Source organism: Vidua chalybeata, chromosome 7, assembly GCF_026979565.1.
Source record: "Vidua chalybeata isolate OUT-0048 chromosome 7, bVidCha1 merged haplotype, whole genome shotgun sequence".
NCBI lineage: Eukaryota > Metazoa > Chordata > Aves > Passeriformes > Viduidae > Vidua > Vidua chalybeata.
This window is the reverse complement of record NC_071536.1, coordinates 19,190,799-19,206,905: the sequence shown is the minus strand read 5'-3', so window position 1 is coordinate 19,206,905 and position 16,107 is coordinate 19,190,799. Positions and strand designations below refer to the sequence as shown.

General features: G+C 45.2%; 1 protein-coding gene across 3 annotated transcripts in view; it reads left to right on the top strand.

Annotated features, from left to right (window-relative positions):
- The window catches only part of GAD1 (glutamate decarboxylase 1), a 32,821-nt gene that overhangs the window by 2,886 nt on the left and 13,828 nt on the right, over positions 1-16,107 (top strand). For 2 of the 3 annotated variants that reach the window (XM_053947152.1, XM_053947153.1), the window contains 8 exons: positions 437-499; positions 5,643-5,801; positions 6,483-6,725; positions 9,416-9,506; positions 14,040-14,152; positions 15,549-15,664; positions 15,765-15,844; positions 16,049-16,103. In XM_053947152.1, coding sequence (XP_053803127.1) covers positions 437-499; positions 5,643-5,801; positions 6,483-6,725; positions 9,416-9,506; positions 14,040-14,152; positions 15,549-15,664; positions 15,765-15,844; positions 16,049-16,103 — 920 coding nt within the window. Of the gene's footprint in view, positions 1-99; positions 500-5,642; positions 5,802-6,482; positions 6,726-9,415; positions 9,507-14,039; positions 14,153-15,548; positions 15,665-15,764; positions 15,845-16,048; positions 16,104-16,107 lie in introns of those variants that run through there. The other variant, XM_053947151.1, reaches the window with a different exon arrangement.

Genomic DNA, 16,107 nt, shown 5'->3' with positions numbered 1-16,107 from the left:
GTCCGAGCCACGACTCGAGGGGCTGGGAAGCAGCCTGTTCCCTCTAGGGGTGCGGTCCCAGTAGGGCCGTCGGCGGCCCGTCAGTCCGTCCGAGGCTCAATGATGCGAGTCCGATCATCTAGTCAAATACTATTTTTCACCCAATTAATTCCTGAACTCTTTTGTGACCCCATTTCACGCCACTTTATTTTAAGCTGCTGCTTCCCTGGAGCCCCGCCAGTAAATGATGAGATGTCGGGTCCCGGGTGCCTTCTCCTCTGGGCAGGCCAGCATGTCACCTCGCTGTCATCCGAGCCTCAGCTGCCCCGCGCCCAGCGCCGCCGGGCTCGGTGTCAGCCGTTTCTCACGGCTATGGAGCCGTGCGGGGGACCGGGGTGGGGCGCGGCGGCCGGACAACTCCGCCGCCCCAGGGGAACAACTCTGCTCTCTCTTCCAGCTTACGACTCATGGTGCGGCGTGGCTCACGGGTGCACCAGGAAGATCGGGCTGAAGATATGCGGTAAGTGCGGCCGTGCCTCCCCGTATGACACCCCACACACCCACGCGTGACGACGCGGTCGCCCCGGCGGGGGCAGCCCCGGCGGAGCACCCCCCGCCGGCCCTGCCTCGGCCGCCCCCTGCCGGCCGCAGGGCGGCTCCGCGGCCCCGGCCCCGCTGCTGTGCCCTCCCGCGGGCTGGCGGTGGCCGAGGTTTTGTCCGCCGGGGGAGGGACGGCGACGGCCCCGCTGCTCCTCCTGCCACATACGGGGGGTGCAGGCGCCGGGCGCTCCGAGCAAAGAAAGCTCAGGACGCGCCGGGGAGGAAAACCGGGGGGTGGGGGGCCGGTTCGCCACCTCTCACTGTGTGAAATTTTCCAACCTTATCTGACTAGAAAATACGGATCTCCTGGGGAAAAAAAGATTAACGAGAGCCTTATTAAAGAGCAATTCGTCAGCTTGCTGTGCTGGTAAGATAGCGCTGGCAGCCAGTCAGCGCGCAGGCACATGAAATGCAGAAGGGAAACAAATGCACAATCAGATCGCAACGTTATAGCAAGAGATTCATTTGCGGATAACAAGCTGTCTTCCTTCTCTAGATATCTCAGTAGCGCCTTCGCTTTCAGAGACTAACAGTCAAATCTTCATATTCTGATGGGGGAATCATTCCGTTTAGCCCATAGCCCTTACACAGAAATTATTTCCCTTTTTCTGCTCTGTCTCTTTTGGGGGGATGGGAAATATGTCGTGGGAGAAACTAACCTTTTTTCGATGCAAAGGAACATTTAAACTTCTTTCCCTGCTTGCTCGAGTCGAAGTTCATTCATTAAGCGTTTTGTCACCTGGAAGTTTGAACGGGAAAAGAATCAGGGTGCAAATATTTAGCTCCGTGTCTGTGAGAGATTTCGCTGGCGACATTAACGAGTAGTCGCTTAGTTCTATAAATAGCTCCTGATCTGGGTTTAATGGACCATTTTCCTACCAGTCCCCTCAGTGGCTGAAGCGATGGGCATTTTCACCATCATTTTAATTTAGCCCGGCAAGCAGAACTGATAAAGTAATGCGCATTTAGGCTTGCTCCGTGTTGCTAGACTACGGGGGTTAGAGAAGGACAGCGCCGCTTCCCTCAATGAGCTCAAATACTTGAAAATTAAATATCCCACCATTTTGGATTTGAGAAGGGCATAAGAGAGCGTAGTGAAGGCTTTGTGAAGGGAATTCAAGACAAGCTGTATTTCTGGTTGTGGTTTGGTGCTCAGTTTTCCTTTACTGGCTCTTTTCTGTTCTACACAAACTACACAAAAAATATACTCTGAATAGTAAGTCATGCCGTTTTGGAATACTCAAATTTGATCAGGACCACTGTTTTTGCTTGTATGGCCCTCCCATTTGACTCAAGCACCTTCACAAAGACATACAGGGACGGTTGCCTATGGTAAACAGAGTGAAGTATTAAGGTTGCTAAGAATCTTAATTAAACATGCTAAACGAGTTGACATTTGACTGTTGCAGGTGATACCTCCTTGTCCTTACCTTTCATAAGATATCATTCCGGACCCTAAATATTGTATAGTCACAAATATGCCTTGGAATTGTTCCTTTTGTACATATCACACTGAAATCGATTAATTTTGAATGGGTCTGACATTTTCAATAATTTCGTATCCAAGATGTTTCTTCTTAAATAACTGAGAGATTTAAGGATTAGCTTTTTTTCCTTTTCTGGTTGAAAGCCACCGCCTGAAAAGAGCGCTGCCTCTGCCACTACCCCCACCCCTCCCGACTCGTTCCCCCCACCCCCCCATTCGTCACTGCACATATCCACCAAAAAAACAAACCAAAACAAAAACACCCCAAACCGAAACCCCTATTTTAAGCAGTTTAATGAACTGTCACGGCGGCCAAAATATGGGCAGATTTCCTCCTGTATCTGGATTTGTATGCTACACTCCCACCATGGCAATTATTATTGCCGAGACTGATCCTGTTGACATTTGGCACCAGTGGAATGCTCAACGTAGAAATATTGCTCCGGCGCGTCTCCTGTTTGGCCTCGGCCAGCTGATGATTCCAAACCCAGTGAGCAACGCGAAAGAGTGGGGCTTCCAAAGCAGCCATGCATGTTAGAAACTGGGCTTGTCTCCGGAGTCCGTGAGATTTATGCTGCCAAGCATAATTTACGTAGGTGGTGCTAAACACCCCGACCGCGGCGGGGTCCAGGATCTCCTGTAGTCGCCACCGACGTGCACCTCCCGATGGCTGCGGTGCGCGCCGGGACCCGGCAGGTCTGTTCCCGCCTCGGAAGTTGAGTGTCCACCCAGGGCTGCGGTGCCGAGGGGGGCTCACACACCTGCCTTGTGCGAGGCCTGATGTGAAATCACGCTGAATTTGTGGTCACGTTGCGCACCGAGGTATTCCCTCGCCAATCTGGTGTCACTCGGCTCTTGAAAACTCGGTCTCTTAAAGCACATCGATGAAAATGCACCTGCGGAAGGGACCTACTGCTGAAAAAGGCTGCGCTCTTCGCTGCTCCAGGAGAAGCAGCGTGGACACTATTTCGTACTCTGCTACTTGCTGGAACTCTCCTACATCGGCCTCGCTTTTCAAGCAGGATACAGATGAAAGGTCGCCTACAGTCATGCGACTCTCCCCGGGAGCGGAAGGGGCCTTCAAGGACCGGCTGTTACCCTTCTCTGCAGACCGCGACGGCGCTGGGGAACGCCCCACACCCTCCCAGGGAGGGGCTCGGCAAACGAGATGGTCCGGCTGCTCCGGAGCGGGGGCTGTCCGTGCCCCACGGGCTCCCCCTTACACCGAATCTCCAGGTCCACGAGACACTGCCGTGGCCGAGGGACTTGAGCAACGACACGTTACCTACAGCCGGATGGGCTGATGTCGGCCGGCAGCGCGATCCTGCCTTCAGGCCTTTTTCGTCCTCTAATCCCCGCCCTCGAGCCTCCCCAGCGCGGCCGCGCAGCCCCGCGGGCCCCACGAGGCGCGGGCTGACAGGCCCCGTGCGCGGCCGCTTCGAGCCCCAGCTGATCCTCGCCGCCGGCTTCGGGACAAAGCGGGTCCGGGGAGCGTCCGCGGGGAAGAACAGCCGCAGGGTCGTTCGGGCAAGGACTGAGCTGCCCGCAGCGTCTAGTTAGGTCAGACCCTTCAGCGAAGCCACGGCCTCGCTGGGCCCGATAAGAATTGAACTGGAGGCAACTGCAGCCTTTCTCTGATACTGAAGCAGGGCTCCCTCCTTCCCCAGCCCTCCTCTGCACGCCGAGGGGCGCGCCAGTTGTGCCAGGAGCACGTCTCTCGGGGCAAGCGGAACGCGGCTGTTCCTGCAGGCGTCTCTTCTCACGGAACTCGTCCCACTCGGGCATCCCTACTGAGAGCCTGAAAAAAAGACGTGTGGGGGGAAAACAAAGCAAAATGAAGCCCCAGGACCTGGTAAAAGAGGATCCATAATTCAGTTTAGACTGCACCTGCTTCGGTATCAGCTGCTCCTCCTGATGAGCAGGCAAATAGCACTAGCTGTTGCAGGAGCTAATGATCGCTGCAAGAGCCATTAGACGCAGCAACAACATACCTAAACATTACATAAATATATATGCATATGGCTACTCTTAATTTATGCACGAAGAGAGTTTCCCTTAAATAGTCTTTGTCTCATTCATAAAAGCATCACAGAAAAAGACTAATCAGTAGAAGATCAGAATTGAAAGGCAAAACGTGAGATGTTCACTGAAAGTATGGCTCTGACAAACTTACCTGTGAGCGACCCTCCTGGAGACTCGTCTGGGAACCCGACTGATGCAGAAAGGCCTGCCAGCCAAGTGCTCCAATTTCTATAGCTCTTTCCTGACTGCCTGGCTGGCAGCAGGGTCCGAGGCACAGGTGCCGCGCCGGCAGCAATTGGCCCAGCAGCTCACTGTCGCTCGCTTTTCTCCCCCGACGTTCAGCCCCTATGCCTGCCCAAGATGCAGGGGTCCCGTATGGGCCGGTGGTGGGCGCCCGATGGGAGGGGGACCACAGTCCCGGTCCGCCGTCACGGCTCCGGAGAGCAGGGACACATGGCCGGAAAGCGGAGGGCGTTGAAGAGAAGCGGCGTCGGGGAACTTGAGTGAGCGAACTCAGGACGTTGCTTTTCCTCCCTGCTAAGCCCTCCTCTCTGGCGGATATCCTCAGCCGCGACGAGCCTTGTTTTCGATTGTTGCTTGTTTTAAAAGAAAATAAAGAATAAAGGAGACCGGCGCCACCGTAGTGCCTCTTCCAAACATATAGGCACACTCGGTGCAACCCGGAAGGTCAAAATCCAATGCTTTCCATAATGACAAAAAGCCCGACACTATGCGTGTTTTTTGCGGGCATCATAGATTTAATATATCAAATCCATAAAATTAATTGTTCTCCCTGCCGTGTTAAAGTAGACCTCATTGCTCGCCGCGGACTCTGCGTGGCTCCTGCCCCAATAATTCTTGGGGTGAGTGGGTTTATTATTGCCGTGACATATAACAGCAGCAGTTGTGTTCGGGTTCTGGGTGCCAAAGATGCGTTTCCCGTGAGAGCGGAGTTCTTAAAACCTCCGGGAATGATTACTGTTAGCATCAAAGCATCTTTTCAGGTGGAAAATCCGCATTAGTACTTACTGATAATAGGAAGGTGGGATTATATGAGTGCTACTGGTATCCTCAGAGCTCTAGCACTCTCAGGACAGATGCTCCAGAATGGCTGCTTGCTCTCATGCCTTTTGTGCGTGAGAGCACCACGAGGAGAACTGAAAATGGCCCTGATTTTAATCATACATCATTGCCCCTGTCTGCTAGGTCCATAAACTTCGCCTGCAGGCTGAAATAGCATTGACTCATCCTGAACTCTCTTCCAGTGGCTGATTACTGAAGTGGAATCTGTCTGATCGACTTAATAAGAATTTACCACTGCACTAAATGACGAAATTTTGTTTTTTGCATGGCTGCGTTTTTGCAGTTGATGGCATTTTGAACTCTCCCTCCTGGAGGCAAATAATCCCCATAAATACCCTTATTCCTGACCTCATTAGCCAGATCTAGAGCCAACACCGCTTTTAACCGTTGTCTAGAGAGCTGCTTTAGATATTTCTAAACATGTTGGGAAGTGAGAAAACTCTGACCTGTGCACCTTGCAATAATAACGTAGGGTTCCTGCAAAGGACCAACAGCCTGGAAGACAAGGGCCGGATCGTCAGCTCTCTGAAGGAAAGGCAGTCCTCCAAGAGCCTGCTGGCATGTGAGAACAGTGAGAAGGCATCCAGGTTCCGGCGCACCGAGACAGACTTTTCCAATCTGTATGCCAGAGGTAAACACTTTACAGTTTCTCCTTGCTCCAGCTCAGGCATGTTCCTTAGTAGCCTTGCCCTCATCTCCCCTGGAAGTGCAGCCACGTTCAGACCGTGCTTTTCCTTGGCTGTTTTTGAAGGAAGTTCTGTGTCTTTTGGGAGCTGCACTGGCAATGTATGCAAGCTGCCTGAAAAGCAGTTTTACTTTGGGCTGATCATCAGCTCAGCTTCAATGGTTCCAGGGTTTCTCCAGATCCAGCATCTGGGAGGAGAATAATTCTGTTTTTATCCTCCTTAGTAAAATAGTAATGAAGCAGCCTGTGATTGCTGGTACGGGGCCATTGCAAGAAGAGTGGGAAAGGGAAAGCAATCCCTTTGCGGGGCGGAGGTGGGGACATTGCAAGGTAGGGACAGGTGCAGATTTCAGGTACTTTTGGCCCATAGGAGGCTAGTGCCTCGCATCACACGATCTTTGCATTGCAGGGCGTGCTCGTAGGCAGGGGAGCCTTGGAGATACCTCTGCTGTTGCCGTGGGCAACCTAGGCTCGACGGGGCGAGAGGGACCAGGAGTCTGCCTGGCTGCAACCAGGCAGCGCTGGGACCGCGGCTTCCAGATCCTTGGAACGCTGCGGGCAGCCAAGGCTGGTTCATCTCTGCTTCCCTCTCCCAAAGCAAATGCTGACAGCTGGTTTGCCCCACAGATTTGTTGCCTTCCAAGAATGGTGAGGAGCAGACCATGCAGTTTCTGCTGGAGGTTGTGGACATCCTCCTCAACTATGTGAAGAAGACTTTTGACAGATCCACCAAAGTGCTGGACTTCCACCACCCACACCAGCTCCTGGAGGGCATGGAGGGCTTCAACCTGGAGCTTTCGGACAACCCTGAATCCCTGGAGCAGATTCTGGTGGATTGTCGGGACACACTGAAATACGGAGTGAGAACAGGTAGGTTTTTGCACACTACTCTGTGGCCAGTCCCTCCTGGGACTTTTCTCAGGCTCACGGTGAAGAGAGCTTGACAGCTCACGGAGGTAAGCCCACACCCTCTCTATACCCGTGACTGTGCCTCCGTACAAGCTCGGCTCCAGGGCTGGCTGCGGGCGCTGGAAATGTTTCTGCTCAGAAACGTCATTTATTGATGACCATCGGTCCCTGCCGGGTAGCTCAGTGCTGTTTTTAGAGCACAGAAACAAGTTTTTAAGATGTAATCTCTTTCACTTGATGAAACGCGAGCTGTCTGTATCTCCGGGGAGCAATACCATTAGGTAGATGAGGGCATAAATGACACAGAATTTGCAATTTTTCTTTTTTATGTTCATCAAACGTTTAATGAAAAAGAGACTAAAATCCTAGGAATCATCAATAAAGGAACCCTGTGTATTTCGGCCCATTACCCAGGAGCCCTGCCCGTCCAGGTCCTTCTGAATCAGACAGAAATCCCGGGTTGTAATCACTTATTTTACTGGGTGAGCTGTAGCCAGGCTCTAGAGCAAAGTCAACGCTCTTTCAGGCTGTTTGGCCTGAAATGTTTTACATTGGATCTACAGGAATCTTGGCTGGCAACTAGCCTTGACTGCTGTACGTATCCAAGCGGGTCAGGAGCTGGAGCGGTAAATGGAGCGCGCCGAGTTTCCTGTCCCCAGCCTTGCTCCGGCGTTTTAGGGCTGCTGAGCTCTGTCCGGCCGGCTGCCCTCTTCGGCACGGTTCGGCTCGACCGCAGCGGGCGGCGATCTCCCCGCGGGGCCGGAGCGGGGGAGCTCAGACCGGGAGGCTGTTTCCCGGCAGTCTCCGGCTGGGCAGATGCGGGCCGCGGCTCCTGAAGGACGGGCCGCAGCTTTCTGCTGTGGTTAGTTTTGGAGCCGCGAAGACCCAATGCAGTGCATTCAAGGAGCAAAATCTTGACAACAGATGTGGCGGGTAGCGTTCTGTCCTTTTTCCTATTTACATTACGGTTTGATCGATTCAGTGGAGTCAGGAGCATAGTTTGATTTTTGTACTCTTAATCAAAGGGGAGAGCGTTTCACTCCCAAACGCGTGGGTTGTTGGACAGGTGACCTGAGGTTAAGTCAGAGTGGCTGCGCTCTGTATGCTTGCACCATTATTCCGCTATTCATCGTGCCGCAAGTCGAGCAGCCTCCTCCCCTCACCCCGACCTCCCCTGGAGCTTCTGTGGGGCCAGCAGGACGTGTCCCCAGGGCCTGAGAGGCAGGTGTCCGACTGGACACAAGCTCTGTTCAAAGCGGTGTCTGGTGCAGCTTTAAAGCGCTGCTCGGGTCGTCTGACTGCCCAGGACACGCATTCTGCTGTGGGCTCCCGGGGCTCACGTTCTCTCTCAAGGCAAAGCTCCCTTCAAAGTCACCGGGTCTGAATCTGCAGCCCAGCCTTAGGAGATCGCGGGCTCATTAACAGCTATGGGAGGTCAGCGAAATGTCGCTGAAGATAACTTGCCAGTCAGTGTGTCCTGGAAAGGGAGAGAAGTGCCGATTTATAAAGCAAACAGCTAAGCCACGGTGGTATTTCTGGGCTCTAGCCCCGAGCCGTGGGTTCCCCGGGCGGGAGCAGCCCGGGTGCGGCATATCCTCTTCAGGAAGTGTCGCGATGTGGCAGCGCTGGCAGGCTCACGCCTCCAAAAGATTTCTGCTGACATCGCTCGGGGCAGAATCGCATGTATTTCTTCATGTCAAAAGATGCTGATGTTCCTAGTGTTGAACCGAATCTGACTTGACAGGGTTCCTTCCAGGCGTCGAGAGCTGACCTCTCTTCTAGGGCCGGGCTGTCCCCGGTGTGCTGTGTGCTTCTCCAGAGAGCAGAGAGATCTAAAGAATGACACCTCCCACCTCCCCTCAACGCCCGATACCAGTTAGGAATTTCCTCTCTTCATGCTAGAAAAGTTGGTCCCCAAGAGTCGGGATTATTGCTTATAAAAGTCGTTAAAGCAACTCGGCTGAAATTCAGGGATGTGATTTACTTCGGTTCAAATGCAAACTCTGTTTAAGGAGGTGAATTCTATAAACCACGTGGGGAAAGGGCCCGAGTCGAGGAGCTCTTGCGGGGCCCTGTCCCTCTGCAGCGCTGGGACATTCCTGCCGAGACCCCGCAAAATGTCTCTCCCGTGTCCTTGTAAAGCTGGGGAAGAGACCGGCTCCTCCGCAGCCCTCTCTCACTCCTGCAGCCCCAGGTCAAGCGCCTGAGCCTTCCTCTCTTCCTCCATTCAAATGCAAATAGCCCCAGTACCTGGAGGTTGGTACTGCCAAGGGGGTGTCCCCCACCGTGTACTCCTCTCCCGAGCTCACAGCACGACAGAAGTCGGAAGAGGGCTCTGGAAATGGGCTAGCCCAAGCCCTTAAGCAGGTCCCCGGGGTGTTTGCAGGCTCAGTCGATTCTGAGGTTCTCTTTTAAAGGCAAATGATTCCATACAGAATCTCCCATCTGAAGCATTTTTTCAAGTTTGTAGTAAGACATCCGTGAATGTTGGCTATTGGTCTCCCCATAAGAAGGACTTGCTTTGAAAACTTTGCTGCAAGTATTCTGAGTACAAACCTGTGATTTGTTTCAGAAAAGGCAGATTATTTAAATTTGAAACCTGAGAGACACCGGTAGAGTTCGTTCTAAGTTACTGTCAATTCTCTTTTCAGGTCATCCTCGCTTTTTCAATCAGCTGTCCACAGGACTGGACATTATTGGCTTGGCTGGGGAATGGCTGACATCTACTGCTAATACAAACATGTAAGCAGTGTCTTGTCACCAGTGTCTGTGACATGGCCTGCCATGTATCATGGTAGATAGGTATTGTCACAGATATGAATAATTTTCATTTTTAGATTATGAATGTTACATCTTCCAGAAAAATGTCTCATGTTTTTCTAAATGTGTCAGTAATACAATGAAAGTAGTTACATAAAACTGAACAGTTTTATGTTTCTTATAAATAGAAATGCAGATATCTGAGAGCACATGGTAAGTAAAACATTATTATTCTAATATAACATGAAATTACTTTTCTTCTTTTGGACCAATTTTCTCTATATTTTTCTTTTTAAAAAAAAAGCTTTGTCTCTAGACTGAACAGGTCTGCAGCTATCCACATGTTAACACTAGAACACAAGATATGGAAAAATTAATTTTCTTCTCTACTTTTGACTTCAGAGGGTAGCAAGCTTGAGGCAATATCTTTTGTTCATGTGCTAGTTAATAAGGGGCTTCTGGGTAGCTTCAAAATGATTAAAAATGTAACACTGAAAATAATTTTATGTTAATGAAAGGATTAGCCTAAGATTAATAAAGTCATGTGTAAATGAATAAAGGGAAGCATAAAAAAAGTAAAATTTGACATCTGAATGCATCAAATAAGAAACTTTTCCAAATTTTTCTTGACCTCAAAGTTAATGAAAGCTAAATATCAGTGTAAGGTATTATGATGAATTTTTGCAGCAGAGTGCAATTAATGAAAAAAAAAAAAAAAAACAAAAAACCAAAACTAAACAAAAACATCCACAAAAACAAAACAAAAAAACCCAACCCCAAACCAACCAAAAAAAACCTTCCAAACCACTAAAAACCCACCAAACCTTCTGGTCAGTTTTAATTTATATTCTGATTTCTATATGTTCAAAAACATGGAGTCCATATATTCAGCAGGTAAAACTGCTTTCTTTTAGTCCTGTCCTGAATGTGTTTTAACTGTAAAGCCACCTCTGTTTTGGGGAGTTTGTTGCTAATTGTCATAACATATGAAATCTATCTTCAGATTGGAAAATGAACAATATCTTCACTGGCCTATCTGTGAGTATATGGTTCATTAAATATAGCTGATGACTAGCAGTTCTATGTAGATTAGGAACTGTGCCTGTTTTGTGACATTAACAATAAAATAAAATAAAAACCTAAGGTGCTCCAGCCAAAACCAGCTTTCTCTTTGTAATATTCTTCTCAGTTAGTTCTGTTTGCTGAAAATTGGTATCAGACATTCAGATTTAAAAGCTGATTGGGAAGAAAACCCAACAATATATGCTTTAATTATTAAAAAAGAATTGTAAATGCTTTAAAGTGCTTTGAGCTGCCTTTTTAGCTGCACAATTAAAAGTGAAAACAGTTCTGATCACATTTCTAAAAAAACTTTGCTTAAAGGTTGTTTCTCTGTGACCAATATTTCAGTGTCACTTTTTCCAAGCCTGTTTGACTAACTTAGTTATCCCAGTTTAGTTTTGTAATCAGTGAAATTACACAAATCTGATGAGACATAAAAGATTTCAGTTCTGTGGCAGACTGACAGGATAAAGAAATATTGACATCATTATTAATAACATTGCATTCATTTCTTAAAGAGTAACTCTTTTTAATTGATGTTTTCCATTTTTTTTAAAAAATGTTAAATAGCTAATTTCTCATCCATTTGTGCTTTAAAAAAATGTATCTTGAAAATACTTCTCTGTGAACATGAAATTTTTGTATCTATTTGTTAGTATGAGGCTTAGTGTGCCGTTTTTTTCAGAAAACCAAAGTTAACATGGTGTGCTTTCAAGTAGCACAGTAATTACAAATAAGGTTAAAGCAAGATGTTTGTAAAATATGATTCAAAGAATTGATAGAGAAGGTTATTAAAATAACCAAATCTTCTCTGTGAGCTCTGGGGAACATAGCATTTGTTTTGAGCAGTGTTCCAGCAGGCCAGAAGAGATTTTGACCTTTACCTAGAAACTGTTCCAATCTATTACAGCTACATGAGCACATAACACAAAAGCAACAGTAACATTAAATGATAGCGGGGAATGTTTTTCATATGCCATTTTTTTCTTTTCTACAGATAAACAATACTTAAAATATTTATGAACAATTAAAAGTATGTGTTTTCTTTTGCAGATGACTTTTGACTAATCAAAACATCTGTACGCCCTTAAAATTTTAAATTATCATTAGGAAATATTACTTAAATATCACTGTGAAGATAATATACAAAAATAAACATAATAAGCTTCCTCCATTGACTTGGAAATAATGTATCAATGTGCTATTCATAGCTCAATCTCTAATCATGAGACCTTCAGCATGGAAATTTCAGAATTTCATTATTCATCCTGTTCTAGAGGTGTGTAACACAGGGCATTCTGTCACCATGCAGCAGCCAACTGAGGTTAAAAATAAATATTATTTGGAAGTTCTGGTTTTGCCCGCTGTTAGCTGAGACAAGGGAATATATTGGTGTTTTCAGTATTATGCAGATATGCTTATGAATAGAAAATTGATGTAAAATGTTCTGTGTTTATTTTCAGACTGCTTTTTTACATACTGGCCAACAAGAGAATGGTAGCTAGAATGATTTGGTCTGATAAAGTATTTTGTCCTTTATGTGAGAGCAGAATTAAGCCAGCACTGGCTTCTACCAAAAAACCTGTTAGTAAAGAGCTGATACTCATGACTGTGATAGTTAATTCACAGAAATACCTGTAAATGTTGTAACTATAGGAAAACCTAATCAGCTTTTTTTTTTAGGAGATTGATTCTAAAGTTAGATGGCTCCTTTTAAGCCAAACACTTTTTTTTTTGTTTGTTTATGGAACTTTTCAAAATAATTTAACTTTAAAACAAGTAAGGTGGAATGAACTTTAACAAGACGCGATTTGTAAATTCATAACCATCATCTAATATATCTTCATTGGCCTTGTAATTTGTAAACATCTACTCTCATTTATTTCTTGTCAGTTTTTGGAGACTCAGAAAATAACTACAGAATAGAATAAATAAGTAGTATTTTCTTTGCATTTAAATATATTCAAAATTCAGTGTGCAAGGTCTCAGAACAAAACTCAAAATGTGTTTAAACTGGTGAGGAAAAAGTAATCCCACTGACTTTAGAGTACCTTGTATGGAGCTACAGTGATCTATAGACTGCCGAGTTCCTGTGGACATCAGTTGATCATTCTGCTGAAATAAAAATTAGAATATATTCTAGACTTGCAGTGCTTAAAAACAAAACAACCACAAACCACTGTTAGCAGACACTGGTTTATTAATTTTGTCCATTTGTAAATAGTGGCAGCACCCAAACTTCAGATCAGTATTGAACTGTCTCTGCCAGTTCTAATGATAATAAAAACAAAACAAGTAGTGTTTTTGCTTCTGAAAATAGCAATCACAATAATTAAACAAATTAGAAATCTTTAATATTAAGGGAATATTTTAAAAATAGTGGTGGTGTTTCTCTGATGGACTAAGGACACAAAAAAAAAATGGAAAATATTAACAGTGGAAGCAACCAGTGTGGCTGTAAATAAACAGCCACTTCAGACACTTGTTCCCTTCTTAATATCATACCTCATTCAAGTTTGCTGGACCTATTCTCAGAATATCATTTTAGCATTAGAGAGATAACACATATGTTTTGACGAAATTATTCAAGTGGAGGATATCAGTCAAATGCGAAGTGTCAGGGTGTCATACCCTTATAGTTTCCTTTGGAAATCAGAGGTTGATTTCATTTCTCTCTGCTTCCTTTTCCCCCTTACTTATTTTTTTCCCCCCACACAGCAAGCAGAATTTGTTTACAGCAGTAGTAGTTTGTTCATCTACCTTGATCACCAAAAATAGTTGTATGGTTGTCAATTTCCATCCACATAGCTGACTCTGACATTAGGGCAGGCCAGGATATGTAATGTTTTTTACCCTCATTAAGTGGATACAATAGTTGACTGCTGACTTGGTTTTGGTAATTGGTAATTAGAAAATCATCATTTGTAATTACTCTTGACAGTTATTGATCACGTTGTATTGTAGAAGTAAGTTGTCCTTGGAGATCATCAACAGAATAAAACCCCATAATTAATTATATTTAGACTTTGAAACCCTAGCTCAATACTTCTAATTATGGTTTTGTTTAGCTCAGTGAAGTTCACTGTTTTCATAAGGATTTAGCAGTATGTTATTCCACAAGTGTGGAATTTTCACTTTGGGAAACATTTGTTTTAAAGGACAACCTTGTACAGAAGTCAGCAGCGCTATGATGTTGAACATTAGGTCTTACATTCACTATATAGAAAGCTACAAAATATCTAATACTGCAGTTTTTATTCATCAGTATTTCCAATATTGTCTTCCTGGGGATTTTTGCTTGAGTAAAGTTTCAGGATCAGAACCTCAAGTTACAGGAAAACTTTTAGAAACCTCGAGCATTTTAACAAAGAATCACAGACTGGAAATTTATAATATGTTTTTAGACTCCGTATCTATATTGTCCTTGTTTGGTTTTTTGCTTTATCCATGCAGGTTTACCTATGAAATTGCTCCTGTTTTTGTCCTCATGGAACAAATAACACTTCGAAAGATGAGGGAGATTATTGGATGGTCAAACAAAGATGGTGATGGAATATTCTCACCTGGTGAGTTTTTCTTCTCGTTTTGGTGGTTTGACTAAAACTTCAGAAGTTAAAATAAACATAGGTTGTGTCTGAATAGTCACACTATCTGCAACACAAAGCAACGAGTCAGATATTTAGAAGTAGAAATGCTTTGTTTAAGCATCCCACAGAAAAGTTGGGGCAAAAAATTATCTCTGTGTATGGCTACGGACTATGGCTGGTCAGCATTTAAAACTTCACTACGGGCTCTGGTACACAGTTAGGCATTTAAACACCCCTTTTATGAACTTCATTTCTGGGGGTGCTGAGCAACCACAACTCCTTTTGACTAGAAGTTCTCAAAAATCACGTGCTGGTTTCTTTGGTGGTCAGTGACGATTTGGGCTCACAGTCAGGAAAAGGTTGTGATTGTCTGTCACTTTCTGGACCTCATTATCTGGGATATAATCTGATTGGATTCAAAATTATGATTCTAGCATAAAGACCAAGACAATGTGTCTTCCCATGCAAGGAACATAAAGGCAGTGAGCAGTGACAGAAACAACTGATGATGAAACACGTGAAGCTCCTGGGCCAATGTGTGCACAATGTGGGTGCCCAGCAGAACTTTTCTGGGTTTGGCATGAGAGAACACCATCCTGTTACAGAGCATAAAGGACAAAACCACCTCCTTTTGGAACAGCCCACATAAAGTGCACACTCCAGTCCTATCTGCTAGAAAAATACAGATCTTTCTGTGTTCTCATCAATGACAAAATTTCAGAGGAAGAAGCCTTCTTAGGCTTAGGGGTGAGACTGATCTTATTAAAGCTTGAGATCTGCACCAAAGAACTGAGCTAATTGTTTAGGGCTCTTTTTAGCAGCAAACCAAGAGAAATAGGTGCTTTCCCTGTATTCAAATTCTTCAAAATTATGTGTGAAAATAGATTAGCTGAATCATAGCCTGTGAAATGCCTCTTTCCCATAACTGACTGTGAGGGAGTTTAGAAGGAGTAGCTCAGCTGTAGAAATCTACATTTAAGCATCTAATTCTGTGTCTACAGTAAGATGGGATAAATCCATCCAATATGTGACATTTCTTCAATCAGACAAGTTAATAAGTTCCTGTTGTTCTTGCTAACAAGAAGTTTATGCAAAAGCAGCACAATGAAAGCTGGACTTTTTAGGAATGTGTTACAAAATGATTGCAATTGAAAGAGATGGCATTTAGGAAATTCTGATTATCACTCTGGCTTTCTCATGAGTCTGTCCTGTGCTATTTAGACAGATGCCAGTGCATTTCAGTGAAATGTTTTTTCATAGTTCACTGCCACTTTCACTGCATTATGCAAATGAGACACAAATGTCTGTGGTATAATATACTTTTTGTTTTTTTCATTATCACTATTGTATTATTCATTTATTTGTTCATTCACAGGAGGAGCGATCTCCAACATGTACAGCATAATGGCTGCACGCTACAAGTATTTCCCTGAAGTTAAAACCAAAGGCATGGCTGCAGTCCCTAAACTGGTTCTCTTTACCTCAGAGCATGTGAGCTTAAAACACTGCTAATTCTTAATTTACTGACGTGTTGTGAAAATGCTTCGTCATTAAACAACCACTCCATTTCATGTTCATTTGTTTGCTGCAGAGTCACTACTCAATAAAGAAAGCTGGAGCTGCACTTGGATTTGGAACAGACAACGTTATTTTGATAAAATGCAATGAAAGGTAGGATGAATACTAAAGTTTTGGTAGATTAAATGTGTTCATCTGTTAAATTTGGTTTATTGTGTTTAAGGACTGATTCAGTACAGTGTGTCAAGTTGCTAATGACCTGTTGAGAAAATCCTATTAAAGTATTTCAACTGCAGCTATTATATCCATATACATACTTTAACGTACTTTGTCTTTCTGTTTCTGTGATAATTACAGAGGCAAAATAATACCAGCTGATTTGGAGGCAAAAATTCTGGAAGCAAAAGAAAAGGTTT